Raw genomic sequence first — 23,945 nt, forward strand, 5'->3', positions numbered from 1 at the left:
GGACATTTCATTATGACAGTATTTTCAAAAAATGGTTATTGCAACATAGATCAAGTGGGGATATATACAAGGTTGTTTACATCTGAATTATTCATAACTATTTTTACATCTGTATAGTGGAAACAGACTTTCAGTTGTGTTCAGTTATAATTTGAGAGGATTTAATTAAATTATCATTTGGAATTACAATTAAATTGAGATGGACTTTGGAACAAATTTGCTATTATAGTTATTGTGGAATTTATTCAAGGACATTCTGGATTATATCACTGAGACACATCAAGACTATTAGTATATTAGCACATTCAAGGTTATTTGCACATCAGCAAATTCAATATTGTAATTCATTCGGAACACTCTGTACTTTTGGACTTGTGATACAAGTCTCTCCTCTTTCTCCAGTTGCATTTGCATTTATTTCTCTTTATTCTTTTTCCAACTGCATTTGGTTTTCTTTTTTCTGTAAATTTGTTTGTCTCACTTCTTTCTGTAACTGCATTTTTCTCTCTTTCCATTTTATCTAATTGTACTTGTTTCTCCTCTTTCTCTTTCTGTAACTGCATCTTTATTTAATTACATCTTCCTTAAAGCTCAAGATTTATTAACTGAATTTCATTCTTGTATGTTAATTTCAATTCCATAATTTGTAAGTTAAGAATCAGATGGAGACCGACTAATCAAATCCAAAGCACATTTAGCCAAAACATTCTTTTCCACCAAATATTGGATCAAAGTAGTTTTTATTTCTTGCTTCATTAAAGAAGCCTTTGTTTCAGAAAGATTATATTTTTGGCATGCTGAAGCAATTCATTCCTTTTCAAGGAGTCTAACTGTTCCAGGGTAGGATTTGAAATGAATATCTCCACTTTAGTTGACATTGTAAAAGCTTGTTGGTTTCACTTAAGATTTCTACAATATGAAGTAAGACCTGGGACTTAGAAAATTCCAAAAGAAAGTGAATCAAAATTTTAAACAGTTTTTTTGAAATATTTTAGAGAAATTTGTATCCTGGACGAGCCCCCAATTTTCTGTTTTGAGTCTATGCTCTTAAAATAAGTAACAGAAAAGAGTGAAAGGCAACAAGCTTTGTAAAATTCAACAAATAATTTATTCACATAGAATACAAAGTGAAAATGAGAAAAATTGAACTTACAGAATTGTGAATTAAATCCAAAAATAATCCATGAATTACAGACTCAAGTCCTAATAATTTAAAGTGCTGAAAAAAAAAATCAGTAGAAGTTTTTTGAATAAATCCAAAACTGAAGGCGATGGTGTGTGTGTGGTAGTTTATAGAGTGTAGATGTGTTAAGTCTTTTGTTGAGTCAAAGTAATATAATTTCAGGTATGAATTCACTATAAATTCCCAAATTCCAGCATACATCTCTGTCCAAGAATTTTATCCAAGCACTATTGTATTTTTTGAGAAAATAATCACTTGAATTCAAGAATTTGAAGAAATAAAATTTGCTACCCAAAAATGAAATACTAGACACAACACATAATGCAACTTGCAAGTGCTAGATCATAAGGCATGCCTGAAAACAAAATCCTCTCAGGTCACAATTAGCATATCCTGTACAATATTTTCCAGGTGAACTTAAGGCAGATTTCAGATGTGATTTTAAGCATTTTCTGCCTAAACCATAACTGCTCATATTAAGGAAGCTATTGGGAATTTCAAGCGGAATTCAAGTGAATTTAGGGTGGAATTTTAGGCAAAATATGCAAATTAGTTATCCAAAGATTCTGCTTAAATAAAAAGAATCCTTCTAACATTTCCATGTAAAATAGAAATCTGCCTGAAATCTGGTAAGAAGTTTTCCAGGCAGACTTAAGGCAGGTTTCAGATGGGTTTTTGTAAGCATTTTCTGCCTAAACCAATAACTTAAAGAAGCTTAGGCAAATTTCAAGTGGGCTTTCAGTGGATTTCTGGCAGAATTTTAGGCAAAATATGCAAATTAGTTGTCCCAAGATTCCACTTAAACAAAAATCAATCTAAGATTTCCACCTGAAATAAAAATCCACCTGAAATAAATACCTAGAAATTATTGGGAATCAATGATAGATACTCACAATAATTTGTAAAATGGATCATACATTTTATTTTGACAGACATTATCAAGTAAGATTAGGTTTTTCTTGTCCACATTTTCTTTCTTGCATATAAAACCAGTACCGTGATGGCATCATTCTTGTCCTTTTCATTTTACTGAAATTTTTGTGAGATTTCAACAAAAAAATTGACCAAATTTTCAATGAAGTTCTGGTGAGACTTCAAAAAGATTTTGGCCAAAACTTTCACTGAAATTTTGGCAAGATCTCACTAACAATTCAATGAACATTTGGTGAGAATTTACTAAAATATTGTTGAGATTTCACTCAAGTTAAATTGACCATCATATAATACTTTACTGAAGTTTTAGTAATTTTTCACAGATTTTTTCAAAAGGTTTCAAATAAACAATGCATATGAATTAAACAGGACTTTATTAACCTGGGTAATATTTCAGTGTACATGAAACAAAGTTATACAGCTGAATGTACAAACTATGATGCTGTTGTGGTCACTTGAATGAGTCCTTGTTCCATAAGCAGCTGTGACAAATGTTTATCATGATAAATTACTGTTATTTTACTCTGAATTCTTACACAATTAGAATATTTTGACAATATAAACAATAATATTACTCATGCTATTGAAGGATGATTCTTCTTGGGTCAAGAAAATTCTACAAAGATACGACTATCTTTGAGAGACATGGGTATCTGGCAACATTATCAACAATTCCACATCATTGATCTATACTCTGTCCCTCCTTAAATTCTGGAAATAAATCAGTTTGGAGTTATATAACTTTGAGATGATCCAGGTTCAATTCCTTGTCATATTTAGCACATTAGCAGCTGTCTGTTAATTGTAGTTCAAATCTTTATGGCACAAATTGCAAAATGCTAGTCCTGGCATTCAATTTTTATACAGATTGACCACTTTCATTCCCACTGGCTTTGCATCCAAGCTATTCTCACTGCCATACATTTTTCAAATGGTTATTCAAACTCATTTCCCTCTCGAAAAATTCAAAACTCAATGTTATGCAAGCAGGCTTAACCCATCTGTCTCTGTTACATAAAAATTCATTGGGCAAGTACCAACTTTTGACCAATCAGTATGCTCTATAAAGCGATCATCTGTTAAATAATATATCAAACAAATACTTATTCAAAGGATCAATGTGGAATGGGACTGGACATAGCATTTATAAAAAAAACATAAAAAGATGGTTTCGGAGATGATATAAAAAAAGGATCATATCAAGGAAAATCGGATTCAGGTCAGGAGAAATGCAAAATTCTACTTTAAAATGGAAAACAATCTTGTTTGAGGTCAGTTCAATCCAATTCAAGTTAAAAAAAAACAACAACAAAAATTAAAAAAAACCCCCTAAAAACAAGGAAAGATGTGGAAAGAAGTTATTGTTCACAAAACGAACAATAAAATTACAGCTATCAGAAACAGGAAATATAAATGTTGCTGAAAATCAATGAAATCATACATGAAAGAAAAAATAAATTATATTAGAATAAAAGTTACTTGTTTATATCGGTAAAGTAATATTTCTTATTGGTAGTTTTTATTAAAATGTCAGTGAGATTACAACCACAAAGTATCACTATATTTTCAAAAATTTTGGCAAAATCTCAATCACAAATTCTCACTGATATTTTCAGAAATTTTGGCAGAGTTAGTGAAATTTCAATTACAAAATCTCACTTATATAGTCACTGACACTGTCGAGTTTTTGGTATTTCAAAGGAAATGGAAGCTCCCAATGTAAAAAAGCAGACAGGCTTATATAGTCCCTAACAGAGCAAACAGGATGCTCATTGTTCTTATTTGCATCCAATATTTGCAACGTCTAGTTTAAATATTTCTAAAACTGAACACATAAAAAGGAAGAACTCTTGCACACGTGTTCTGAGAGATTAGCTCCAAAATTTGTGGAATTATTAACATTATCTAAGATAGTGAGCTATATCACATCTGTTGCTTGAAAACATGGGCTTGCTCATGAAAATATGGCAACCATGTTACTAAAGAATCTCCCATTTGATTCGAAATGCCAAAAGAAAATCTCCCATTTGATTCAAAATGCCAACAACTTGATAGTGTTGGGCCTACCTGCTGACAATCAGGTTAGAAATTATAAACCATTGAATGAAATGACTAAGTTTTGTGCATTTATTATATCACTGAAGCCATTTGTTTTTGAAATCGTTAAGGATACAAACAATCGAGATTGTGAGTACTATAATCTAAGCAATCTGTCCAATCATTGCAATCCTCACTTCATGTACAAAGAATATTTAAGTTTACAAAGATAAAAGTCCAGTTTAATTGAAAAGTAAATAAATCAATCTTAAATACAAGAGATGTGAAATTCAAAAATTTAATTCAAGATCGTTATTTAGGTAGTAAAATACAGTGAAGACTATTCTTTTATGATTGAACAAAATATGCCTGGCATTCCTAGATCAAATTGTGCTAGAATATTTTCAGTAACTTTTGATAACAGCCATTGTACCACCTCACCCACATTGTACAATCAAAAGTTACTGATAACATTTTAGTACAATCTGATCTAGGATTGCCAAGCATATTTTGTACAGTTTTTCATTATGATGTCTTAATTTTGTTACAAAGAAATACAAGTCCTTGACAATTAGCTGATCAGACCACATTTTTCAGGTAAAAAGTCACTACTGGATTAAAGTACCTTATTCTCATATTCCCTTTGACCAGCTGATTTTGCTAGATATCCCTACATGCCAACCATTATGCTTTTGGTATAATCATTAAGCTTTTTCACCAAATTATGTTTTATGATTGCCTGTATATGGATTACACTTTTATCGTACATTACAAAATAAAATAAAGCACACACACGCACATGCACATACGCACACACACACCCTTAATACTTTCTTTTGTTATAAGAGTCACAAAAATTTCAGGGAAGGAAAACAAAACAAAACACATATATGTTGAAATTATTTGTTTCATGAAATAATAAAGAATATACAATTGAAATCAATGCCAATTATTCCTGTTAAATGATAAAAGGTTACAGAAATAAACATGAACACAATCTCTTGCTTTGATGTCAACTAGAACACTTTTCAAAAGAATCTGAGACCAAACAGAAGGCTGATCACAAGTGGGCCTGATACTGCCAATCTGGCCAACATAATGTGAGAGTTAACCATTTCACTATGCAAGTTTATACAGTATTGTTATCTATCTCCCAAACATTATATGTTGACTTTACTCCTTTTACTATATCCTTTCTAAAGATTTACAGAAACGAATGAGAAATAGATCTGGAGAGGTGACAAGCAAAACCAGTCAGATACAAGCCATTAAAATAATAAGTTCTGATCTCACTCATTGCAAAACTTGACTATGATAAATATAAGCTACGATGAAACTTAAACCAAAATGAAATTTGATCACCAGAGTGGTAATGAACTCAGCCAATTCAATAGAAGATTACTTCCTTATTATGTGTAGATCTTGCCAATGATCAAACTCAACCAATACTGGGATATTATAAGACTGTTTACAAAGTTTGATCACAATCTGACCTGAAATAGAGTTGCTAGATTAATGACAGCATATCAGACACAAGGTCATGTCATTGATATGCATGAATTTCTTTCATAACCATAATAATGAGTTCTTGATGAGACTATTTACCATGTTTGATAAAAATCCTTTCATATACAGTCTTTGGAGAGGTAAAAAATATCTTAAACAGATTACAAGATCATCTCATAAATAAACGTATTAATAAAAACCATGCAACATCTTAAGAAATTAGCTTATTTATCTAGTTTGATTAAAATTGGGTGAGAAGCAGTAAAGAACTCAGCCAGTGAAATGCAAGATCACCTCATACCATAATAAAACATTATATATATATATATATAACAAGTCAATATAACAACTTCAATAATAATGTGATCACGAACAGATTCATTAAAATGCTGACAAGCTCAACTGATCCAATGCAAATTCACTCCATTCAAGGATATGAATCTTGTTCATAACTGTACTTGTTCAAGAACATAATGATTTCAGCCTATAGACTAAATTTAACATAAAACCCAAGCCCTGCCAATAATAAATAAGACTGACTCAGTATTTTGCAAGGATAGTGTGCATTATCATTCGAGTGAGCTTTTGACCATATGAGCCTAATATGAAGATGGATCAATATCTATCAAAAGAATTGAAGAGTTGTAACAGGTTCAGCTAATCAGATGTAAAATGAACTGTTTAGTGCGCATGAATCCCACTCATTATGAACTCATCGGAGATCTTGATGACATAGGCATACATTCCAAGTTTTATCAAAATCTGGATCAGTAACAAAATCAGATAAATAGATGTAAGAATATCTCATTACTCTACAAGAAGCTTGTCTATTAATGAAACCATCCAATATCATGATGATGCAGACTGACCCTGCTATAAATAGCACACTGTTCTAACACAAATTTGGATATAACATGATCGTGATGTGACTTCCAATATTTCATATGCATGTACAGTGTGACCCCGATATAGCGCGCTCTGTTATAATGCGAATCGGATATAACGCGATCGTGGCGTGGCTCCCGAAATTTCATATACATGTATTTTTCTTGTGCACAAAATATTCTTATAAAGTAAGAAAAAAACCGTAAAAAGTTGCTTAGCATTTTGGGGAAGAGATCTCATATGAATGATACAAGATGATCGTGGCAAGGTTCCTGTAATTTTATATGTATTTTTCTCGTACACGAAAAAGTATTTTTTTCTTCTTAAAAGTAAGAAGAAGAAAAAGAAAAAAACGCATAAAAAGTTTATTCTGGGATCGCGTAGGTCTTCGCCAATGTCGCAAACTTGGATTGTTTTTCCTTATTGGCTGCAAAACATACCATGTGGCTTTTTTATTTATTGGCGACATTGTTGGCTGTTTAAACTTTTATATATAACCATTGGTTTGGAGTGCAGAAATTCAGAGGCCCCATGAAAGGAAGCCGCAAACTGGATATAAAATGCACTGAAATTTATCTATTGTTACATAAACAAATTCTTTGTCCATACTGACAAACCAGCTAAATAGTGCATTGTTACATCATAATCCGCTTATCTTGACATCTCGCATGAGTTCTGTATGTTGTGAAATATCCGCTTTTTTGTTGCTGACATTTCTGGTAACGGAGACCAACTGGACGAGGCATTGTCTTGCAATCTATCTGTCATCGGATTTTCGTCCGCTCGCTAGTAATTAATATATTTACAAAGACTGAAATTTGTATGTGGATGGTAAGTAAAATTCCTCTTCTTTTCACTCAGAATTAAATCCTTCAGAACACTCACGTTTTCTGTAATAATCCCTGTCAACAGAACACCTGCATCTCTATCGTCCATTGACCCTTTGCTAATTTTCAGACGCATGTGTGGAAGGCAGTATCACGCTGCTACCACAAATGTAAAAATTTTAAAAAAAAATACATCTTACTTATTGATTTATTCAGTAGGCATGGAGGGACAGTAACTATAATAGTCTAAACAATGGCCAATTCCTTTTTAAAAATGTACCCAGATAAAATAGTTTGCTGAAATTTCAAAGGAAATAGATTACCTTTGAGGCACTGACTGTTATGAAAACGTACTCAGCAAATGGAAAAACTACCAGTCTCCATCATGCAATACAATTATTTGATGTTGCCGCCACAATAAGAAATGGGCATTCGTTTGGTTCTCCTAAGCTGTCCTTTAGCGGCGACTTAAATAGCACATGCACCCTTCATCAAAGAAAGCTGCCTACAATCTTTCAATAACCGCAAAGAACTTTTCTTCAAAGGATATCAGTACCAAACTTAAATAAAAGTGATGGAATCTGATGGATTTTTGCATTTTCCAACGTGACTGGAACATGTTAACTGTGCTGTGAAAGTTTCCTTTTTGTAGAGAAACAGTTTATGCTATGAACGCTGCCACCGGCGGCTTAAAATGCAAACTAACTTTTACCGACTTGGAATGTACTTTAAAGTAAATGTGTTTCGTCATTCGTTACGTGATTGTGCTATGTTTTTCCACTGAATTCAGACCAATATGACCTGTCACAAAATTAATGAATATTTTAAAGCTGTGTGTGCTTATTTTCGATGGAATCACATGTATTGTGGATTTAATGTACATGTATATGATGAGGTTCGCAGGTGAGTACACAGTTTTGATACTATATTCATGCTATACATTAGACATTCATATATAAACAGGATTCACGTATGTGTACCAATTCTTGATTCTCTAAATAAAGTAAACTATTCTATTATGTCTTCTCTGTTTTCACTACAGGTGTATTTCTCATTTAATAAGCATCAATTTAAGATGGTAACTGTATCGATGAATCACGTATTTTACCGCCCGCATTTATTACCCACCCACCCCCACAATTTTTTGGGGGGTACATTTATTTCAGCTAACTGACTTGGTTGCATATAACACAGTTCGGTATATAACGCGGTTGGATTCTATGGCTCCCAACTACTGTGTTATAGCGGGGTCACACTGTATTGTTTTTATACACAAAAATAAATTTCTGTTTTCTTCCTAAAAGTAAAAATAATAAAGTGTAAATGTTTATTGTCATTTTGGGGATGGTGTATGAATTCTAATATAAGACGATTGCATCATGACTCCTAAAATTATGTATGTATGTATTTTTCTCGTACATGAAAAAATATTTTTCTTCTTACAAGTAAGAAAAATAACATGTAAAAAGCTTATTCAGGTATCATGCTAGGCATCACCAATGTCACAAATTGCAATTTTTTCCCCCTTATTGGTGACAAAATATACCATCTGCATTTCTTTTGTGACAACATTGTTGGCTGATTAAAACTGTACATACAATCTTGGGTCTGGAGTGGAAACATTCAAATGCACCATGAAAGGAATCAGCAAACTTGAATATAAAATGCACTTGAATTTATCTATTGTTACATAAACAAACCTTTTGTTCATATTGACAAACCACCTTAACAGCGTGGTGTTGTTTCATAATCTGCTTATGCTGACATCTTGCCTACTGTATGATGTGATCCACACAAATAGTCATACCACCAAACTAGTTAAAATCGACCAACCTTTAAGGGCAGGAACAGGAACGATACAACTGACCAAACAACAGCAATTTTAAAAAAATGTACTTAGAAAAAATAGTTTTGTTGAAACTTCAAAGAAAACTGATTACCTCTGAGGCACCAATTGTTCTGTATAAATACTATGCAAATAACAAATTCAGTCTCAATGTCCTACAATTACACTGGTCAACAGTGAAATCATTACTGACTTGAAAAGGCCCTAATCTGTAGTATTTTGGTGTGCCGAACACGAATATAACCGTGAAAAATTTGTATTGGCTCTCGTTTTGAAGATATTCATATACCTCATTTTCTATGTTTCACTGTGTAAATTTCTCCAGTAGGACTGCAGCAACATCCGGAATAATGATGTAACATTGCATAATACCATCATGCTCACATCATCCACAGTTGATTGCATCATTTTCTGATGCAATGCAATACTAATGCCATGCGGCTGCTGAAGTAAGTTGACGTCAGCAGTGTACTATACATGTGTAGGCCTATTATACTAATGCCAGGCGGCTGCTGAAGCTGACGTAAGCAGTGTACTATATAAAGCCCAATCAGATAGGTTCAGCATTTAAAATATTTTAGACATTGTGCGAGACAGTTCAAGCTACTGTTACATAAAACTTATTATTTTATCCATTTACGTACAATAAAGAACAGTAATGCCTCGAAAGTGTGTTAATACCGCGGACAATTTTTGCTATATTTGTGGGGAAGTGACATTTGCCAACCAGAAGAAAAATATCAATTCTCAAGTGAAGAAGGCATATCATCTTTACTTCCGATGCAAGGTTGGTGACCAAGACAAGCCTTGGGCTCCGCATATATGCTGTGCTACATGTACAACACAGCTTTCACAGTGGTTGAATTGCAAAAGGTCATCAATGCCGTTTGCAGTCCCAATGGTGTGGAGAGAGCCAAGCAACCACCTAAATGACTGTTACTTCTGCTTGGTTCCTCCTCTTTCCGGCGGAATAACGAAGCGAAAGAAGTCGAGAATAGTCTACCCAAACATTCCGTCTGCATTGAGACCAGTTCCACATGGTGAGGGACTTCCTATTCCAGAACCTCCAGCAGAATATTCTCTTGATTCATCTGACGAAGACAAAGGTGAGTCGACCTGTTCTTCTCCTGGTCCATCAGCATGCAGTGATCCAGATTTTCACTGTGGTGCATCATCAACCCCACACAGAATAACACAGGAAGAACTAAATGACCTGATTCATGATTTGGACTTATCAAAGAACAAGGCAGAATTGCTAGGATTAAGACTCCAACAATGGAATCTTCTAGAAGAAGATGTCACAATTACTGCATATCGAAAGCGCCACCAGCAATTGGAGCCTTTCTTCAGAAAGGAAAGTAATCTGATATTCTGTTCCGATATTGAGGGCCTCATGAATGCTTTAAAAATCACTCATGACCCACAAGAATGGAGACTATTTGTGGACTCTTCGAAACTGAGTCTCAAGGCTGTGCTTTTGCACAATGGAAACATTCTTCCATCTATTCCAGTAGCGTATGCTGTCCACATGAAAGAGACATACGATAACTTAAGGCAGCTACTGAATTCCATTGAGTATAACAAGTACAGCTGGCACCTCTGTGGTGATTTGAAGGTAGTTGCCCTTTTAATGGGACTGCAGCAAGGATATACAAAATACATGTGTTTCTTATGCGAGTGGGATAGCCGAGCAAGGGAAATGCACTACATGAGGAAGGAATGGACTCACAGGCAGAATGTAGCCATTGGAGAGAAGAATATCCAACACCCAGCTCTGGTTGAGGCTCAGAAAATCTTGCTACCACCCCTTCACATCAAACTAGGTTTGATGAAGAACTTCGTGAAAGCCATTGACCGGACTTTGCCAGCATTCCGATACCTGCATGAAAAATTCCCTCGACTCAGCGAAGCAAAGATTAAAGAGGGAGTTTTTGTGGGTCCTCAGATTCGAGAGCTTTTCAAAGATGACCGGTTCAACAACTTGCTGGAAGGTGACGCGAAACAAGCATGGAATGCTTTTCGCCTAGTTTCTACAAACTTCCTCGGAAATGTTAGGGCAGAAAACTATAAGGAACTAGTAGAAGACATGTTGATGAAGTATAAGAAACTTGGCTGCAATATGTCTCTAAAGATTCACTTCCTTCATTCCCATTTGGATTTCTTTCCTAGCAACTGTGGTATTGTTAGTGATGAACACGGCGAACGTTTTCATCAAGATATCGCAACAATGGAACAAAGATACCAGGGAAAATGGTCCACTACAATGCTGGCTGACTACTGCTGGACACTCCTCAGAGATGCTCCCGAACAGCTGTACAAGAGACAGGCGAAGAAATCTAAGATGTAGTCAATGACTTGATTTTTTATAGGTAGGCTATTACAGTTGACCTTTTACTATTGGAATGCATTTCGTTATGTAAACATTAATTTCTTGCAGATTACAAAAAAACTAGAGCCAATTTTGCAATTTGACTGTCATATTCGTGTTCAGCACATAAAAATTGATAAGAATTAACTAATTTTATTTCAGTAACATGACTTTTGTAAAAATTTGTTGTCCAGTGTTATTGGATGTTGCCGCCAGAATAACAAATGGCCATTTCTTTGGTCTTCCAAAAGTTTTGTTTTTAAGTTGCAATTTCAGTAACACATGCACTCTACATCAAAGCAAGCCCACTACAATCTTCAATAAAAAATAATGCAGCTTTCATCACAGGAAGTCAGCACCAAACTTAAATAAATGCAATGGAATATGATGGACTGATTCATGATGTTTATTGCGCCGTTAAAGTCTCCTTTTTGCAGGAAAAACATTTACGCTTATGATCACTACAAAATGGCAGCATAAAACACAATAAAATTTACAATCTTCTGAAACCTTAGAAATCTGGCAATCAAGTTACTTTTCTATTTGTTTACGTTTTCATTTCCCTATGAATAACCTCATCTCCTGGGTAGCCTCTGCAAGATGGTAGCTGTCTCCAGCTGACCAAAATCTAGGCCAGTTTAAGTACATGTATATGTAGCATGTAAACAACTAAAGCCGTGTGCTACTGGTGACAATATTGATGTGAATTGTTTAGTGATGTTTTTGTAGACATTGGGATATAGATCAAATGAGGACTACCAGATTTTTCATGCTATTTTTGTTCTAACTGGATGCGACTTGTACATGAATTTTATAACATGTGATCTACACTTAAATTCATGGATTTTTCATATACATCTAAAATACTTAACACATCATGGATTGTACTATACAAATAAAAGTCAATATACAAGTGAATTTCAGACTAATTTTGTCTTCATTTAATGAAAAGCACATATTTTTGTGCCACTTTCACTACCACCCTATCCCCATCTTTTGGTACATGCATCATTTTCGAAAGCTAACTGACTTGTTTGCTTATAACATGGTTCAGTATATAACATGGTCGGGTTCTATGGACCCCAACCACAATGTTATAGTGGGGTCACACTGTACAAGCCCATATTTCAAGTTGATCAGAAATTTAGATTCCAGTGGGGTAACAAGCTCAACTAAAGATATGGAAAATCACCTGATTAGTATGCATGGATCAAGCTCATTATTTGACTGCGATCTTAATTATAAAAACATACATTTCAAGTCCGATCAAAACTGGTTGTGAAATATGGCCTCCAGAGTGGTCACAAGTTCAACCAATAATAAGTTGCAAGATCACTTCATTAGTATGACTGGATCTTGCTGATTATTGAACTTCTCTGAGATTTTGATTAAGGAATCAGATCATAAGGACCAATTCCAGAGTATTAACAAGCAACTGTTGATGGACAGACCATGCATGACGGATACAGGGCCAATTCATATGCTCACTTGGCTTTATGACCAAATAAGCTAACAACAAACTGTAAAGGAACAATCATGTATCTGTCTGTATAAAACACAGGCTGCTGTGCATTAAAATTATAAATCAAATTTTTGATCCAGAATATGAACTTTTACCCACTGTGTCTAGGGGGAAGAAGCTTTTCATGAATTTGTCTGGTTACTGGTGTTGTTACACTGTTATAAAAATTTATATGCACAAGAAAACATATTACCAAGAATGTATGGTAGATCTACACACATTTCTTACAGACCCAAGAACTTTGTGATTCAGGAATTGTTTATATCCATGGTTTGTATTCATCCAGACCAATGAAAGTTAGGTTTCCTGGCAGACACTTTAACTGGATCAGTAAAATTGTCCCGATTTATTTATGGAAGACATCTACAGTCAATCCAACCAGACCGCCTCTTCTGAAAAGTCCTTGCAACTCCACCATGTCACTTTAGTCTTCCCAAACACCAACACTTACAGTCAAGATTTGGCTTTCATGAAAAAAGACTGCAAAACAATTGTTATAGTAGCAGTTACAAATGAATGAATGGATATATCTTAAATAATATATAATGCTGATTCTATTTCATTAGATCAAATGAGACCACAAATCGAGATTATAAAGAAGAGAACATGCACATGGTATTAATTAATGCATGTGCAAAATCTTTGACATTTTTTCCCATCCAGGTCATATGGACTTAACTATGTTACTTATTTATACTATTGTTATGTATATTTAATTTTTATGATTTGTTCGCTTTTCTTAATGATTATATACTATATACATTTGTATTTAGTACCTGACCTTGTCCTAAATCAAGTTCACTATGTTATAGACTAATGCATAGCTAATATTTCTCTCTGAGTGTGATTAAATATTCAGATCATTATTAATGTAAACAGTTTACCTGAATTTGAGTTAAAAAATGATTCTTCTTGTCTTCAATTTTTCATTTGGATGGATTTATTTATTCAAATTATTATTCACTGGAAATACAAAGTGCTCATCAATAATATTCTCAAACTGGAACATTAATTTGGAATTATAGTGAATTCAGACAAGAAGACTGATACATGAAAAGACTCAAAACAAATCACCACAATCCAGGCCACTGGCATTTAGAGACTACTAGCACATCAAAACATTCAATATTGGAACTTATTTGGAATACCACTGGAATTCAACTGGAACTTTGTACACTTGGACTTGTGATAGAACTTTTAGGACTATTTGGGATTTGATTCACAATACTGTATGTTCTTTTTAAATGTTCACTGTGTATTCTGGGGAAATAAATTTACTGGCTGAATTTTAAAAACTTGTTGGTTTTTACTCTTTCCTGTTACTTACTTCAAGACCATAGAGTCATAGCACTATTTTTGTCTTTAAGTTTACAATTTCAGGTTTTCTATAATTTAATAAAATAATGACAGATGCATCTAGAATCTGTTACAGAATCTAAATCATCACCCTACTTCATCAGAGTGAAAGCCAGCTGGAACCTGAAAAATGGCATGCACAAATTTGAGATAAAAACCCAACAAAGGCAAAAATATTGTATCTAGTTTTGTCAATTGCAGATATGCCAGTCCTTGAACATGCTTATCATGAATTAGTTAATTGATCAAGATGCAAAAACATAAACATGATAAAAAAAGATGAGTAATCACGAGTAATTATTGCTTTTGAAATGTATTTATCACATTAAAAACCATCTCCACCATGGTTCATTTTAAGTCCAGAGCTTTTGACATGTATTCCTGCATGGTCTAATAAGTGAAGTTAATTCATTGTCCATTGTATCATTCATCATCCATACAATGTTTGCAAATACAGTCTTTTAATATGGGATGGTAGATGGAAAGGGTCCTTGCCAATTTTGGGTACAAGTATCACTTATCATGATGGCAATACGTAACCAGTTTTATTGAAAATATTTTCTGGTGTATTAAGTGTATCTGGTGTTCAGAAATTGTCACTTGCTGATGGTTAGATCTAAGGATGAGAAGGATCCTGTGGAGGGTTGTACCATATATACATTCTAATAAATAGAGTCCAACTGCAAACAATGCTGATCCCAATCTGCTATTGCATCAGGCATTGGCAGATCACCTCTCCAGTGGCCTAAGTGGTTCAAGTGTTGCTGATCTGAACATCTGCCAGATCCATACCAAAGACATTAAAATGGTACTAGCAGCTGCCTCACTTAGGCACTCAACATCAAGAGGTTAGTGTTAGGACTGGTCAGCCTGGTATCAGGATAATGTGACTGGGTAGGATGTTACATGTCTGCAGCATGATACCCCAGTGCTAGACATACTATATACTGCCACACTGCTGACACTGTAGTGATATGACTAAAATTGTATGTCTTTTTGTGTGTAAAAAGTATTAAAGCTATGTTAAAAATCTAAATCACAAACACACACACACACTGGCAGATCAGGGACTATATTGTTTTGTTTACTCCTATCAACTGTAGAGGCTTAGATCTGCTGTTGCATTATGCAATGGCAGATCTAGGTTTGTACAGTTTGCAACTGGACTGAACTTATAAGCAAGTATTGGCAGTAGGTCGGTAAGTGTAAGACTTATACAAGAAGGTCCGGACCAGCAGGATGAGATCATGATCAATGCATCATTATAAAGAGTATCACTTTGAACCTATGGCCAAAAGGCTGAACAAACATTTCACAGAAAGAAATGACTTAGCCCAATAAAAATTTCATTCTAACAGCATTTTAGGACCGCTCCGGTGGCCTAAGTCTTAGTGCATCCATCTCAGATGCAGGAGGTCGTGGGTTCAAACCCCCACTGAGTCATACCAAAGCCTTATTAAATAAATGGTACTAGCAGCTACCTCTCTTGGCACTTGGCATTAAAATGTTAGTGGTAGGACTGGTTGGCCTGGTGTCAAGATAATGTGACCGGGTGGGACGTAATGCTACATGTCTGAGGCATAATGCCCCACTGCTATCACTATAAACTGCCACACTACAGACATCATAGATTATGACTGCTTAAGGCAAATTCTAGTTTAGCTAATTCAGGGAAAGCCAGGAACTGCCCTCAATGTCATAAATGGCCTCTGGCTGCATTGGCAGAATTTGTCACCACTGAAGAGACCGGTGTATGAAATCCTACAGTAATCGGCATACATCCTGAGAATTTAGGATTCTCTCCCGGGCCATGCCTTTCCCAGAAAAAGCTGTCAACACTTATAGAAGGTTTTAGATGAGGACAGGCTGGTGTCCAACATTTACCTTCACTGCCAGAAGAGCTCTATCTTGAGTACTGGTCATTTTACTCTGAGACTGCAAATGAATTTGGCCTTTCAGCTGCATTAGCAGTATCATGAAAATCGGCAGAACTGTTGCTTATTTACTGATGTCACTTTTCAATCTCAGTCAATATTATTATATTTTATCCTTACCTTTTATTAAACTGTGTGCTTTCATCGCAGTCATGATGTTACATAGTCACAGATTACCTTCTTAAAATGGCCACCAGGGTGCTAATACTGGAGATTAGATTGGCATCATTTTCAATGAGGACCAACCAGACACCATAAGTCTTTTGGTGAAACCCCCATGTTGATATGACTTTTCATTGAAGAGGAATAGCAATAACAAGATTTTCAAGATGGCAGCCATGGTAGCCATATTGAACATGTCAGAGTGGAACATTTTTCTTCAAGACCAACTAGATATCATAAGAAGTCTTTTAGTGACAGACCCATGATGATATACCATAAATTCAGATGGAGCAGAAACAGTTGGCTGATATTGTGACAGTACTATATGTCCAATTGGTACCATTTAATTTCAGACCAGTAAATTCTGGGATGAATGTGCATGTGTCAAGTTTGATGGCAATCTTTAAGTAGTTTAGGAAAAGTACTGATAACAAACTAATGGGTGGACTGACAATGGACAATCATATTATTATATGTCAACCCTGTGTTTAATAGTACTCTACGTAGACACCAGCATGATTGACTCCGGTGATTACTGACCAGCAGGTCTCAATTACCTTGACTTTTGATCAAGGTATGCAATCATGAACTAAACTTACTGTGCAGGAACCATTAATTTTATACGAGACGTATCAACCATAACATACGATGTTTGGATCATCTAATCTACAATCTTCTTAATTAACCTAAGTGCAAGCCATTCACTTTTTGGTCAAGGGACTTACTCAAGGACAAAAGCTATTCTGCAAAACCTATATTTCTTGGAGCCATAATGGCTATGTCCTTGGACAGAGTTAACCCAAAATAAACACAACTCTTTCATATCACATCTGCAAGCCCTCCATAAACATTGGTCAAGATTTGTGGTTTAAAACTAAAAATTATGCGAAAACCAATTTTCTTTCAGTTACAGTGACCTTGATCTCTGATTTTTTGACCCCAAATCAATGGGCTTCTTTCTTTTATACCAAGTACGCAAGTCATCCACACACAAGTATTGTGCAGAAACCATTTTCCTTCTTCCAGTTGCACTGATCTTGACCTTTGATGTTTTGACTCAAATTCTGGCAAACTTCTTCCTTGCAAACCATCCACAAAGGTTAGTCTGGATATGATCTGCAGATTTAATGTTATTCTTTGGAAACCATTTATTTTTCTTTTAGTCACTGTGACCCTGACTATTGACCATCATATTTCAAAATCAATAGACTTCTTCCTTTCATCAGGTGTAAACTATCCATAAAGTTTGGTCTAGGTATGTGATATTCTTTCTGTCCTAGTAACCTTGACCTTTGGAATCCAACACTGATTGGTCAGTGCAAGTGTATGTTGCACTCATAAGCAACTGATCATTTATTATAGTATTTCTTGTGTCACACTAACCCCCCATTATCACCATCAATTTACACCAATCTCAGAAGTAACACATTCAGCCTGGAAATATAGCAGATTTAGATTAAACTGCAGAAATTGTTCATTTCTGATATGCCTTGATACACTCAGACTTGAGAAAAAGACAAACTGATGCGTGTTTGCAAGGCCTCTAAATAAGCATGATGAGAAGGCACACGTAGTTGCTGGTGAATAGTGGCATTTGATGCAAGATCACTCTTGCTGACTTGGTAAGCAGATGACACTTCAGCACTTTTTTGCTAAAAAAGACAAGAGAATTTAACAACTTTTCTCATTTGGGAGGGACAGATTTTAAGATAGTGGATAGACCATAATGTAATATGATTATGTAATGCATCAAAAGAAGAGTCGGTTGATGTGTTGCTAGAGGTTGATGTGTTGTTAGAGGTTGACATGTTGCTAGAGGTTGATGTGTTGCTAGAGGTTGATGTGTTGCTAGAAGATGATGTGTTGCTAGAGGTACAAAACAAAAATCTTTACCTTATAATAATTTCTAAACAACTTGATATCTAATTGCAATGCTTGACAGAATTCCTGAAAAGAAAAAGAAAAACTATGAGAACCTAAAATTCTAAGAAAACTGATTAAACCATAGGGATATCAGTTGATGCAATCTTTATACAAACATTGCTAACCATGAATATTTCTATGTTATACAGTACACACAACAGTAGCAAGTTAAATGATTTTCTACAGGATTGTTCACATATTAGTCTTGGCTGCCTGCCAAGAGGATGTTTCTAGTTAGAGTCTTGGCTCTCAAAAGCTGAACATTATTCAACGAGTTTCATAAGTTTAATATTAAATCATTACCCATTTGAGATTCTGTTTATCAGATAGTTTTTATTTTAATGGAAATAGGAATGAATGAAGATTAAATAATTTTTTCATTCCAACTAAGATGCAGTACCTTTCATATGTTGCACATAAAAAAGTCCCTGGAATTTTTTGCACAGTTCTATAATTAGTAACATTTGTATTTTTACCAATTATAATTCAACGAGCAACTGTCCTTCCAAAATAAAATGAATATTTGACACAAATAGCACAACTTTTAAACACAATTTCTATGTAAATTCAATATGTTGTCGCATAGTATTAGTTTGGTTAGAGAAATGTTTTATAGTGTGAGTTTGTCACTGTCAGTTTCACTTCTAAGCAGTAAAATAGCTGGATATTTGTGTAAAGGGATGATTATGGAGGGCATTCAAATAGCTGGATATTTATGTGAAGGGATGATTACAGAGGGCATTCAAATAGCTGGATATTTATGTGAAGGGATGATTATGGAGGGCATTCAAATAGCTGGATATTTATGTGAAGGGATGATTATGGAAGGCATTCAAATAGCTGGATATTTATGTGAAGGGACGATTACAGAGGGCATTCAAATAGCTGGATATTTATGTGAAGGGATGATTATGGAGGGCATTCAAATAGCTGGATATTTATGTGAAGGGATGATTATGGAAGGCATTCAAATAGCTGGACATTTATGTGAAGGGATGATTATGGAGGGCATTCAAATAGCTGGATATTTATGTAATGGGATGATTATGGAGGGCATTCAAATAGCTGGATATTTATGTGAAGGGATGATTATGGAGAGCATTCAAACAGATGGATATTTATGTGAAGGGATGATTATGGAAGGCATTCAAATAGCTGGATATTTATGTGAAGGGATGATTATGGAGGGCATTCAAACAGATGGATATTTATGTGAAGGGATAATTATGGAGGGCTTTTAGATAGCTGGATATTTATGTGAAGGGATGATTATGGAGGGCATTCAAATAGCTGGATATTTATGTGAAGGGATAATTATGGAGGGCTTTTAGATAGCTGGATATTTATGTGAAGGGATGATTATGGAGGGCATTCAAATAGCTGGATATTTATGTGAAGGGATGATTATGGAAGGCATTCAAATAGCTGGACATTTATGTGAAGGGATGATTATGGAGGGCATTCAAATAGCTGGATATTTATGTAAAGGGATGATTATGGAGGGCATTCAAATAGCTGGATATTTACGTGAAGGGATGATTATGGAGGGCATTCAAATAGCTGGATATTTATGTGAGGGGATGATTATGGAAGGCATTCAAATAGGGGGATATTTATGTGAAGGGATGATTATGGAGGGCATTCAAATAGCTGGATATTTATGTGAAGGGATAATTATGGAGGGCTTTTAGATAGCTGGATATTTATGTGAAGGGATGATTATAGAGGGCATTCAAATAGCTGGATGTTTATGTAAACGGACGATTACGGAGGCAGATATTCCAGATTTACAGTAATGAATTTGTTACTGGATACTGGCATTGTTTGATTTGGAACAGGAGAATATAGTAGACACAGACAAATTTATTTCAAGTGAAAACTGCAATACACGATAAGAGTTATTTTATGGCATAAATATGCCATGGTTGGAAAACATTCTTTCAATTTGGAGACAAGTTTATGTCCACATACTTCTATGAACAAAGGTGATTATATTTACTCCTGTAAGTTAACATTTAACCACTTTTGTATGAAGGGTGGATTCCATGTTATGGGTATACCACCATCCCTCTCCACATGCACACTATGAATTGACCAATTCCTTGTTCTTGTTTGGATTTTTATGCCATTTTTCAGTGCATGATAATCTATACATGGCATAATGAGCCCACATGGGGTTAATGGGCCATATTATGAGAGATGTGACCTTTTTTATCCACAATTCCCTTTGGGCAGTTGACTAGAAAAAAATAGATGCCAAAATGTGAATAGTACATGTAATAGTAAAAACAAAAAGTTATAGTAGGCGGGGTGATGAAATTTTCCCATGATTGCAGTCAATCAGTAAAGAGAATACTGCACAAGAATTTCACAGGCTTATTTGGACCAATCAGAACTGCATAAAGTGATCTTCTAACATCTTGCCACATCAAAAATATGAAACTGCACACACCATACATAAAGTGTACTGACTATGTGATAATATATAGTAATATTAATATTCATTACTGTAATACTATTTAGATTATTGACAATATTTCTTCCTTGTACTATCTTTAACAACTTGAATTATTTCAGGGGTTATTTGTTTTACACAGCCAAACAGACAGGAGTGATTCCATAACCCTTCTGGGTTAATCAAGATAATTATCACTATATATATATATATATATATATATATATATATATATATATATATATAATGCTGAATCACAGAAATTTTATTTACCTTATATAAAAAAGCTCCATAAAAATAAACTATCATCATCATTGAAGAGAATACAAGACATCCCACTTCTGTAGCATTAGTATTTTGGAAGCAATACTGATAAATCCTAGAAAGTAGGTCATACTGACACAGTATGATACACGTTTCTGAAGATGCATACAAAATTGCCACTTTGTCTACTACTGATAAAAAAGTGAATTGGAAATAGAGTTATTAGGGCTATGCTCATCATTCTTAAGAAGGGCTTTAAGAAGAAACTTGTTGTTGGAAAACCAAAGTTAAGAGAAGCAAACTGGGAATAACATAACTTGTCTAAATGATCACGTAGAATACTTATACCCAATTCATTCAAGGAATCGTTAGTATATAAAGCTGCATGACAACTTTGGTTGAAATCCAATATTCCACAGTAAAATTTATCTGTGAAAACCAAAGTAAAGAGGACTTGAAATCAGGGGCAATAACTCTTCCAAATGATCATATGGATTGCTGGAAATTCAACTAATTTAATGTTCATCAGTGTAAGCTGCATGACAAATTTGGCTGCCATACAACATTCCTAAGTAAAGTTAAGCTGCAGAAAACAAAGTTAGGACGTCTGGAAATTGGAGGCCATAACTCCTCAAAATGACAATAATCATTGTGGAAATGAAATTAGTTCAGAATTATCATCAAAATAAAGCTGTATGCCATATATGGATTAAATAAAACAATTACTGGTAAAGGAAAAAGACTGAAGTCAAAGTCAGTAGGACAATAAGGGTCATAATTCCTGTCAATTATGACTTGGATAGCTAGAAATACAATTCAAAGTCTTATCAACATACAGGTGCATTTTAAATCCGATTGAAATCCATGGATACTTTCATTGCAGAAACCATGTTCAGGGAAGTTTGAGGCCATACAATTGTCAAATACTGTTGTGGAGCACTGGTAATTGAGAGCATTCAAGGTCTAATCGTTATCAGTCAAACTTAACAATTGGGAAAACATAAAAACCAAACAAATGTATTGGATAATTATGGACACCATTATGTATGTAATCAGCTGAACTTTTCACATGAAAATTACTGCTGAAGTGGATCTATCATTCAAGTGTCACCATGTTCAAAACATTTTAGACATGTGATGACTAAATCTGCAGCTCTAGTTACTGTTTCAAGTATCTCATCTTTCAGTTAAAGGAACTATGAAATTTTATTCAAACCATTTGAAGTTGATTTCCATAAGGTTGTTGTCATTACCACAGCAATTAGTATCAGTGACTTGTTCTGCCATGTTAGTCATATTGCAATATAACATTTATTGAGTTACCTCCCTTGCTATGGCATTATGTTTATAATTTGCTTTCTGTTACAATGAAACTTACAGTGATCTGCTGGGTTGACATCTGAAGAGTTGGAAGGTAATCTCTCTGCAGAAATGTCAACATTTCTTCTCCCTAGAAAACAAACAAGAAAATATGTTCCACTTCAACAAAGAAAAGAACATAGGAAATGACATTGAAAACAGATCTGATATCTCAACTTAATTCTTTTGTGGTAAGTTTTCATATGTAACTAAGTGAATATCTTTATAATAACTGTATTATTTAATAAAGAACAAAAAAGTATTTTTTTAATTTTTTTAAAAAATTTCATTGCAAATTGCTTTATCAGCCAAAAAACCCCAAGTATTCTGCACTTTGCAACTCAGTCACCAAGGCCTGAAATATAGATCACCATGACACTACTAACCTGGATGCATTCTCACATGAACTTGTGTGTCTCTGTGACCAGTAATAACTTAGAAACAGACCTAACTGTAAAACTTAACCAAATCTATCCAAGCCCTGGATGACTGGCCATTGAATAAAGTCTTGTAGAGCTCAAATCTGATCACATCATCTACATTTCCATCCAAATTTCAGTTTCATTTTATAATTCTGCAAAGTTTGTTGAATTAAGACTACACCCCTCACCAAACACAAAGAAAACAACAAAAAATGTTAAAAGCATTTACCACATTTATTGTATATCTTGGGAAAAGGTAAAATAAATCATTTTTTACTGTCCCACAATGTATGGTTAAACCTCTTTTTGCCTAGATCTCATTTCCCAAAACGTACATAAATGAAACAATTTATATTAAACTTGTACCGCCACCCCTGCATGTTATACTAACCTCGTACTTTTATTTTGGTTTATCATAAGCAATTTATTTGTAAAAGACACAAAGATATCCACAATACACCCCATACATTCACAGTGTGCATTGCTTATGTCAGGTAAAACCACTGCATTAAGATATATAAACGAATTGTGTTTGCTGGTCCTCATGGATTTCAATTTCATCAAACTGAAAATTGGATCCAAGAAAATCGTAAGAGAGAGAGAGAGAGAGAGAGATAACAACTGCTTCAAGGCACTAGCAATTCACATGACGTTGTGTATGGTGCAAAAGGACCTAGAGTGTATTACATCCAGCTTAACAATATAACAATATTTCACAAACAAAAATCACTGCTATCAAATACTTTCACTGTGGGAGCCATTGACAATATTTTCACAAATAATATTCTTAAAGACAGTCTTATTTTACGTGTTTAGGCTGATTAAACAGTAAGAAAAGAAAGAGTGAAAACATCAAGCTTTGAAAAATTTAGCAAATAATTTATTTCACTGGAAAAAACACTATAAAAAAAGAAAAAAATAAGAACTTATGGATTTAAGAATCAAATACAAATATAATCCAAT

The 23,945-nt window shown here is 34.4% G+C and overlaps 1 protein-coding gene across 5 annotated transcripts in view; it reads right to left on the reverse strand.

Annotated features, from left to right (window-relative positions):
* Positions 1–11,787: 11,787 nt before the first annotated feature.
* LOC149774338 (exportin-T-like) overlaps positions 11,788–23,945 on the reverse strand; it is a 191,602-nt gene continuing 179,444 nt past the window's right edge. For all 5 annotated transcript variants that reach the window (XM_089945416.1, XM_089945418.1, XM_089945414.1 and 2 more), the window contains 3 exons: positions 22,580–22,651; positions 18,453–18,506; positions 11,788–13,587 (listed from right to left, as the gene is read on the reverse strand). In XM_089945416.1, coding sequence (XP_089801542.1) covers positions 13,561–13,587; positions 18,453–18,506; positions 22,580–22,651 — 153 coding nt within the window. In that variant the 3' untranslated portion in view covers positions 11,788–13,560. The remainder of the gene's footprint in view (positions 13,588–18,452; positions 18,507–22,579; positions 22,652–23,945) is intronic.

Source organism: Sinohyriopsis cumingii, unplaced genomic scaffold (genome assembly GCF_028554795.1).
Source record: "Sinohyriopsis cumingii isolate HCF-2022 unplaced genomic scaffold, ASM2855479v2 utg000349l, whole genome shotgun sequence".
In the NCBI taxonomy this organism is placed as follows: domain Eukaryota; kingdom Metazoa; phylum Mollusca; class Bivalvia; order Unionida; family Unionidae; genus Sinohyriopsis; species Sinohyriopsis cumingii.